The sequence below is a fragment of the Staurois parvus genome, unplaced genomic scaffold (assembly GCF_062004578.1).
Source record: "Staurois parvus isolate SC_StPar_1 unplaced genomic scaffold, SC_StPar_1.0 ptg000054l, whole genome shotgun sequence".
Lineage (NCBI taxonomy): Eukaryota > Metazoa > Chordata > Amphibia > Anura > Ranidae > Staurois > Staurois parvus.
The window spans coordinates 4188394-4198219 of NW_028317850.1; the positions used below are offsets into that span (position 1 = coordinate 4188394).

At 39.5% G+C, this 9826-nt stretch overlaps 1 protein-coding gene across 1 annotated transcript in view; it reads left to right on the forward strand.

Annotated features, from left to right (window-relative positions):
- Nucleotides 1-9598, forward strand: part of PYGO1 (pygopus family PHD finger 1) — a 28880-nt gene extending 19282 nt beyond the window's left edge. Inside the window, exons 2-3 of the mRNA XM_089667879.1 lie at nucleotides 1069-1154; nucleotides 6368-9598. Coding sequence (XP_089524005.1) covers nucleotides 1069-1154; nucleotides 6368-7435 — 1154 coding nt within the window. The 3' untranslated portion in view covers nucleotides 7436-9598. The remainder of the gene's footprint in view (nucleotides 1-1068; nucleotides 1155-6367) is intronic.
- The last annotated feature ends 228 nt before the right edge of the window (nucleotides 9599-9826 follow it).

Consider the following 9826-nt stretch of genomic DNA (forward strand, 5'->3'; position numbering starts at 1 on the left):
AGTGCCATTTGACCTCCAAACATGGTGTGTATTATGGCATCCAAAGAGTTCAATTTTGGTCTCATCTGAGCATGCATACAGGCCATGGCGATTTGAGTGCATTACTTATTTTCTTTGAAACCATTGTACCTGCTAATTCCAGGTCTTTCTAAAGCTCTCTACCAGTGGTCCATGGCTCTTGGAAAACTCTTCTGATTCTTTTCACTCCTCTGTAAGAACTCCTGTGAGGAGCACCTGGTTGTGGCTGGTTTATGGTGAACTGATGTTCTTTCCAGTTTCGAATTATGGCCCCAACAGTGCTCTCTGGAACATTCAGATATTTAGAAATCCTTCTGTAACCAATGCCGTCACTATGTTTTTCAACAATAAGGTTGCAAAGGTCTTGAGCGAGAGCTTTGCTTTTACCCATCATGATGTTTCTTGTGCGACTCCTTGGTAATGTGACACCTTTTTATATGCTTTCTAATTACTGATAGATTTCAGCTGGTGTCCTGGCTTTCCATGCCTTTTTGCACCTCCCTTTCTTCACTTGTTCAATACTTTTTTACGGTGTCATTCCATTTTATTACAAGTTAATTTCTGAACGTTTTCTTTGTATGTATAGATTGCATGGGTTGCTACCAATATGTGAAACTTTCATATCAAAAGCACCTTTCAAATAGATTTACCTAGAAAGAATGGTGAAGTGTTTTACCTGCTGTATCTCCAATGCATAGACAGACTTCAGTAACATCCTGACAGATGTTCAAATCCATCCTTGCTGTTTCCATAATAAAATAGGTTTTGGCATTAGGTACTTTCTTATTAAAGGTGTAAATCAACTGCATATGTGTCTCTTAACAACCAGTCTTATGAATTATTTCATTTTAAACATGCGTTCTAACACTTGTCAGGAATGGTGTTGCTGTGAGCGCTTTTGCCAAATTTACTGCCAGTAATTTATGTGAACTCACATGTTTTAGACCAAGTGCTACAACAGAATATATACTGTATGCAAATAAAAGAATTTTGTTTGCATACAGATGACATATGTGCCATGTTTTATAGTATGTGACTTCTATTTTGCAGGTGATGTTGGCGGATTGGAAGGACTAATTCGATCAGGTACTCCACTGGGATGTCCTGAGAAGAAGAAGCGTAAAGCCAGTGGACAGGTACATACTAAATTTAATATAATTTCTGAAAACTGTGTGCCAGATTCAGGAAGTTTTCATTTGAGTATCATTTGTGATTCTGCCTCTATTAGCATTTCCAGATGGGACCGTTTGAAGATTTGCCTGTCTACATGGTATCAGTTGAGTATCACAGCTGTAGTCCCCACATGCTCATTTTGGCGCCACATTTCCTTCTTTCCACACTCCCCTACAGATGACTGTTCTCTAAGAGTTATGCTTCTAAAAGGCAATTCTCTTACTGGAGCTCATGGAGGCAGACAGTCCTGGTGTGTAAATTTATATTAAAGCAGAATTTTTGCTAAATACTCACCTCCACTTTTCAGCTATGCAACCGTTACATCCCTCACCAGCCGCTGTCTTCCCTTCGGACTACTTCTTGGTGCTGGGTTTTTGGCCTCTTGATTGACTCAATGCACAATGACTTAAATCGTGCTGCCAGCTGCAGTGTGCTGGGAATGCACGATGAGTTGTGCTTGCGCAGCTCAGTGTACATTTAAGTAGAAAACTGCTAGTAGACAGTTAAGTGTGTATTACTGCACAAGGGACATAGCATTTCTCTTCTTCAATAAGCCCCCGGTCACATCAAAGCAGATTTTTGAAATCGTACGACTTACAGTGAAGTTGCATGATATAAAAATCAGGTGACCTGCGACACGGATGTCTATGCAAATCGCAACAAAAGTGGTGCATGCACTACTTTAAAAATCGTGTGGCTCTGACCAAGTCGAAACCGCACCGATATGACCGCTCTAATAGCCGGCAATAGGGTGCGACTTGGCATATGATTTTCTAGTCGCATGGCATGCAAATCGCATGCCAAGTCGCACCCAATGTGACCGGGGTGTAAAGAGCTGTATATGTACCTTTTTGGGGAGTTTTCCCTCCGCATTGTTTGTTCCCTCAAATAATTTCGGACTAAAGCAATGTACTAACAACCAGATTATCATACAATTGCTTCGAAAGTGGTGTATTGTGTTTTGATTTTCTGATTGTGTGTACCAGGCAATACCCCCAGTTCACATATATGCAGGCATAACAAAACTAAAACAATGCTGCTAAAACGTTATGTCAGACTACTAGCATACTCCTTATGATCCTGACCATGGAGCTCACATTTCAATTACATTGAACAGAAATCCTCACAAGTGTGAAAAGCGTAATACTAATAGAAGCCTAATGAATCTATTTTACAAGAGAAGTATGATTTAACAGTTGCAGAACTGACAGATACCAGTTTGTAGTAAACGTCTTGAAGACTTCAGCTTGGCTCATCACAAACCTTTTTTTTTTTTTTTTTTTTTTTTTTTTTTTTTCCTGTTTAATTTTTTTGTCTAGAAAAGTTTGAGTCTACAGAACATTATATTAGACAAACATTATCACAAAAGAAAATTCTGATGATGTTTTAACTGCTTCAGCTCTTGTACTGGTAATCCCCTTAATAGGCCAACCAATAATGTGAAAGTCATTCTGGTCCATAGATTCCACAATCACTTTGACATTCTTAAAATTATTATTATTATTATACAGGATTTATATAGCGCCAACCGTTTGCGCAGCGCTTTAAAAAAAAAAAGGTGTTCTACTTACCTACTTTGTGCAACAATATTGCACGAGCGGTGGCTTACCTCCTCTTTGGCGGTCCCCCACTTCTTCCTCCTCAGCAAGCTGATTGCTAAGGTGGCACCTTTGCATGTGCGCTCCCGAGCCGACCTGTGTGTCCATAAGCACACAGTGTGCCAGCAAGTCACACTCCTGTTCCCTTCTCACAGGAGTTTCACAAACAGCAATTAGAGCCCATGGCTCTTGCTTCCCTCAGTGTCTCCTTTGAGACCAGGAAGAGAGGAGAGTGGTGCTCCATGAAAGCTATCTGGTAAGTTTTTTATTTTTTATTTATTTTTTTTTGTAGTATGGGGGGACCATTTGTGGGTAATTTTTAAAGTGGTTGTAAACCTTTTGACATGAAATATGAACAATATATCCCTCTAAAGTGTGCACTTGTCTCACTCCAGAGCATTAAGTGTCATTTCTATCTGCTGCCTCCTTCCTCTTACTTTTCACACTTCTGATATATTTTCCTGACACCAAGAGGTAAAAAAAGTGACGGGAGGGAGCTGCTGTGCTGTGTGAAGGGGAGGTGTCCCTCCAATCCGCTCTCAGAGCTCACCTCACTGAGATCTGCAGAGTGTAACTTCAGCTCCCCGCCTCCTGCTGCTGAAAGCTCACACAAGTTGGATACATTTTACAGTTGGCCGTAGAGAAGAGAAGACTGCAGATAAACAGGTACAAGTTATGTGGGAGGTTTTGTTTCACCTGTGTATCACCTGATGCCAGTCACTTCACTAGGTATATGGAAGGGTTTACACTATAAAGCAGGGAATGCATAAAGGTAAAGTTTTAGGCCTTGTTCACACCATACCTGCAGAAAAACTGATGGACATAACGTACATGTTTCAGATTCCTGTGTGCAAAAAAAAACTGCATGTGGTACTAGTGTTATGGTATGTACAGGGCAAACAGAACAATTGTTTTGCGTGTAGAAAAACTTGCGTCTCTGCACATGGTGTGAACACTTTGTTTCTAAGCATCAAAAACGCACTACATGCTTTTCTGCAGCCTTTTTACATTGAATTCTATTGTTGTAGCAAAATCACTGCTTTTAGCTTTTAAAAAAGTCCCTGACCCTTTCCAAAAAACTCACCAGGTGAAAACGTGGAGATATGAACCTGTCCCATAGGAAATCATGTTAAATGGACTGTAGTGCGTTTCTGCAAAATGCTGCGGAAAACACTTAGCTGTGAACCTGGGGTTAGAGTTTAGAACCACTTTAAGAAAGTATATTGTTTTATAGGACAAACAAGGCTTTATTTTGGTGATCTTGTCTTTAAAAAAAAAAATTTATTTTTTCTGCAGTTTGTAGCTGATTACACATAGAGAAAAGCCAGTTTAGCATATTTTGGCCGAATTTCACTGTGTGACCCTCCCTGTTCATCAGAAGTTGTCTATTGTAACGGTGAATAGACTACTTTTGAACGACCAGGATGGAAAATGTTCATTTATCAGCGCCTGCAACCACTGATCAGTGTCCCAGCAGAGAGGATGGCTCCATCCATAAAAGAGCAGTTTACTCTTGTACTGTAGGCACGGCCTCACTTTTCAGATTTCCTGGAGTTGGGCTTTAAGTATATTGTTTTGACAACTATGCATTTGATACTAGGGGGTTGATTTACTAATGCTGGAGACTGCAAAATCTGGTGCAGCTGCGCATGGTAGCCACACAGCGCACACCCCCAGCACAAAGACCAGGCTACCAGCACAAAGACCGTGCTGTCACCTGGTGCCCTGGGTCCTGTACTAACAATCAGGACCTGGGACTACTGGATTCAGGTCACCTGATCGCTGTGATAGCCTCGGATTGGCTATCACACTGATCAGTCACCATGCAGCCCACCCCTGTGGTTTTTTTTTTTTCCCTCTCGGATTGCTAGAGAGATACATTGTATTTCTCTCTCGTTACAGAGAGAGAGAGAGCGCCTGCCTAGTTCACGGTTAGATGTAGGGCAGTGCCAGGGTTAGTGTTGGGATCAAGTAAGGGTCAAAGGTCACGGTCAGTACATTTTTGGGCAGGATTTTCACTTTTTAAAATTCTTATCCTTGTCAGTAATGTCTTGGGTAATAAAAAAAACAACAAACCCCAGCAAAATGCGCACTATTGTGTCTGGGCCCTACTACGGGTACAAATAATACACACGGGGTATCGTTATGATCGTCGGGAGCACAAGAATTTTGTGTTCTGTGATGGTAGATTATGGTATTAGCAAGAAATGGCTAAATTAAAAAAAAATTTTTTTACTACTTTGGGATCGTATTCCTTTTTATAACCAAAAAAAAAAAAAAAAGTTACCATTTACCACCAAAAGAGAGCCCAATTTTCCCTGAAAAAAACAAGCTGTAATCCACCTGGATGCACAATGTAGTTATAATGATATGTACGATTTTACTAACACATGCCAATGTTGCAAAATTGTGTTCAGGCACTAAGATTTGTTTTACCTCAAGTAACTAATGGGTTAATGAGGTCAGCACATTGCTTTGCATGTAATGATTTGTCAGGAACACCTAAATAACTAATTGGGGAAGATTTACTAAAACTGGAGAGTGCAAAATATGGTGCAGCTGTGCAGAGAAACCAATCGGCTTCCAGGTTTTATTGCCAAGGCTTAACTGAACAAACTGAGGTTAGAAGCTGATTAGCTGCCATGTACAACTACACCAGATTCTGCACTCTCCAGTTTTAGTAAATCCATTGTGTATCTGCTTTACATTCTCAAACGAATTACTAAATAATCATGCAGTTAGCACAGGAGCTGAATAGTTAAAAGTGAAGTATGGGCTTTAGGGAAAAAACAATCACCTAAGTGGATGTAGCATCAGTCTAATGCTGTACCTGTCCCTCTCCGACTGCACAGAGAGCCAAGCAACCAAAGGCTGCTATTGCTCAGTTCTCCTCTCGGCTCCGAGCAGAGAGCCAGGACGGTCTCAATGGAGCGCTGGCCTGTGGAGGGGGTAGGAGGAGCTAGCTCAGGCTTTCAGTGGATTGCTGAAAGGCTGAGCCAGGTGGCGATCTAGACTTCTGGGTGGATCCTGATCATATGATTGGAATCTCTCCAGAGCTTGGACTCGGTCTATGATGCCCAGAAATGGAAGTAGAAATGAAAGGTAAAACGAACATTATAAATACTTTTTATAGTTTTGTGTGTGTGAGAGATCACATTCCATCTGTTCTCAGCTGCATAAGGATGTTGGAGAGCTGGGAAGGAGAAACAGCAGTACGTTGATTTTCTCAGTGAAGGGCTTTGCAGGGGTGTGTCAGGACAAGTCTGATCATTGGAGAAGAGAGCACACTGAGTTCCTGGTATAGCTAGAGAACTGTCCACGCTGTGCTTTCATGCCTGGCATTGTCAATTTTTAATAGGAAAGCAGAGGAACTGGCAGGAACACCAGGGATTTCACACAATGGAAGCAATACAAAAAAGGATACTTTTCAATACAAATACATGGCACATATCAGGAATACAAAATGTTGGGTTTACATAGTCTTTAAAGCTGCATTATGGCTTAATCTAAGTGCTTACATCAGTAGATTTACTAGCAACAGAACAGTTATTTCATTTTATTTATTTTTTTGTCTCTAGGGATCCTCACTTTCTCCCTTATCGGAATATGCTCCACCGACAAATACAAGTTCAGATCACCTCATCGCCTGCAATCCATTTGATGATGACTATAGTATACCTCCGGTTTCAGGATACACTTATTATGGTAAACTTGGATATTCCAACATTGAAAGCTTTAATACTTTCAGGATGCCTCCAGATACCTCACCAAAAAGGCCTTCTCGCAATTTTGGCAACCATATGCTAAGAGATCAGCCACCGCCTTTTACAAAAGACCTAAAGGTGATGGGAAAATCCTTTCCCTTTAATTTGGCAGCACAAGAGAAATCTAATTTTGAAAGCGAGTCATTTTTCTACAGCAGTTTAGGCCAAACTATCACAATGCCAGGACAGCACTTTAGAGCAAACCAGAATGATGAAGACCTCCAACGCATGACAAGTCTAAATTCTGCTCCAAGAAATGACTTCCAGCTTGCTTCTTACAGGCCCCAATGTGTTAAAATGAATGTTGGTCAAATTGACAGCAATAGTTCATTTACACCTACCCAACCACATTTCTTGCCTTCAAAAATATCCAGCTCCAACCAAGATTCAGTTCTTATACCAAATAATTTGAGATCTGCTGGACTTCAGGACAAACTGCATCTGGATGTACCCTGTCACCCTATGTCAAGTCCAAAAATTAATAGCAAACATATGGGAGATCCAGAGAATTCCCAGGCCGATGTAGTAGACCTTTCTGATTGTGGCCAGATTAATGGAATCCGTAACAGACCAGCACTTTCCAGACTGGCAAAGACGGGTGTAACCCCTAGTGAGAAATGCAATAGGTGGCTTCTACATTCTGACTTTTGTGGTAACGTTTCCACAGATAATTTTTACCTATGCGGCATATGTTCTGTCGAAGTAAATAATGTTGCGGATGCTATAATGTGTGAAGCCTCCTGCCGGAAGTTGTTTCACCGAACATGCACAGGGATGACAGATTTGGCCTACGCTCTACTTTGTGCTGAAACCTCAGCTATTTGGGGATGTGATACCTGTATGTCGAAGAAAGATATTCAGCTGGTACGCACAAAAAAGTAGATCAAGTAATAGGTCATCAACGCTTTTTTTTCATTATTATTCTCTTCTGATATAGGAAGAATGGTACAAAATAATCAGCTCTTGTGTAGTGTGCTATAAACCAGAGCAATGAACCCAAAGCTGCAGGCTATGTTTGTACCCAATATTACAAAACTACCCTATCAGCAGTAGATCAAGCTTTATCATTGCTATGTTGCTTGTTTGGATTTTTTTGATACCGAAGAACAGAAGTTGAATCTATTGTATCTAGATCATGAAAATTTTCAATTGACATTTCGGGTTCTACCCTCTGATGCAAACTTCTGTTTTATTTTCTTCTTTCTCTTGCACTAAATGGATTTTCCTTTTAATTAGAAGGCTGCTTAAAAAGACCATTCAAACAAAGACCTCAAAAGAACTTGGTTATAATCTACTGAAAAACTACCTTAAATAGATGGGAATGATATGGTTATGCAGAAGGTTAATACTAGAGATTGTATATTTTTAAGAGTGGCACTTAGTACACAATCCCTTTTGAATGTGAGTTTTGAGTAAAACAAGGATAAGTCTTGAATATTTATAAAAAAACAAAATGGCACTTTGAATTTAACTTCTTGGTTTTAGAATGAATTTGTGAAACTGGTTTAAATAGTAGCATCGTCTGTTTTCAAAATAAGTGCCTTTCCACGATGTACTGTAACCATCTTCACAAACATCAAACCTGCCGATAACTTACAAAAGTGTAATTTTGAACAGAATATATGCAATATAGACCAAATATCTAGAAAGGTGCTTATTGTATATTGCTGTATACAGAGCATAATTTATAATTGTTGCTTAAAGCAAACTCTTAGTTATAAAAGCTCTTTAAAGTAGCATAAATGAATGGAAACTAAAATACAGATATGATGAGGTGCCACTACATACCTCACGTTTTTCTGTTCAGACCTCCAGGCTGACCCCCTTTGATCATGTGGTGTTTATTCTTCAATGCGTATGTTGCTTTCAAGTGGTTTTAGCCACCGCAGGTTTGATTTTATAGGTTGACAAACTACCACCTTCATATGGACTTCTTCTATATTTCCAAGTTGGACAGGAATACCCACTTCTGACCAAATCTGAATGATTGTGTGGTCCGAGATGGACTGTGTTCAAAGTAATTTTCTAAGCAAAAGTCCAAGTTAAAATAGTGTAAAACAGAATTAGAGGGTCACTGGGTCTTTAGTCCCAAGTCCACAGCATTTTGTATATATCTGAAAAGGTTCTGTAACTTAACTCTTGGCACTTACAAGGTGGGGTTTGTCAGTCATGTACAGCCTTGCTGTCATTCATCTCCAGAGTTGTGTGAGAACCATGCCTGGCTCTGAGTGGTCATTATTGGAGCTGCTGACCTGTATAGCCATAGTACTGAATAGATATTGGCAGAATAACATCCTTTTGTCAGTCTGTCCTCCTTGGTAAAGCTGGTAAAGTTCTCTGACAAAAATAGCATGAAAAGACAGACCAGTAAGTAGAAGTGATTTTGTTGGTTATTCATGGTACTCCAGTTACATCTTGATAAATGAAAAATGTGTATATTGGTCACTCAGAAACTTATTTTTAAGGCTATATTGTTCTCAGATTAATAATCACGAATACATGATTATTATATGATTATGATTTTTTTTTAAGTATTCCATCTCCCAGTCTGAAGGCATATGATTAAACAGTTTGTGGCCCATCCAAAGAATTTTCACTATTTTTGAAAATGTCCACTTCAGGATAGGGCTGCTTATAGAAAAAAGATGCCTGCATCTGTGTGTGTGTCACTGCTACTGTATATAAATGACTGAAGTGTGGTTGTCGGGCACCTCAGATAATGCTTTGATTCTTTTCATTTGGGCATTTCGGGAGTTGTACTAATACTGTAAAACTCAGCAGAAATAGAGCTTTTGAGCCACTGTTCTGAATGTACGCCTAGACATAATTGTACACAGTGGTTTATGAGATTAGTGTGTTTTAATTCACTTTTGATAATTCTGAAGTCATCACAATTCATGCTGTACTCACTCCTAAAGGACACAGCAATGGATTCATAAATATGGTGGTAAGGAGATGAAATTATGTTTGAGTAAAGATGAGAAGGCGTATTTACTTTCCAATCATTTTGATCAACAATAAAACTTTTTTTCAAACTGCATCAAATCTCCATGTAATTTTTTTAAAGGCAATTTGAAACTTCCTACCTGCACTGGTGTGTGTTTTTTGTTTTTAACTGCTTAAGATGTGAAACATGTAGTTTTTCATGTTGTCATTTTGTTGCCCTGTATGCACAGCCTGTAGTGGAGTAAATCTTCACATTGTATGTTCTTTTTTGTTAGAACCATATCACAAGCATTTTACATCTTCAGGCATTCTTGTTTTGCCAATAGA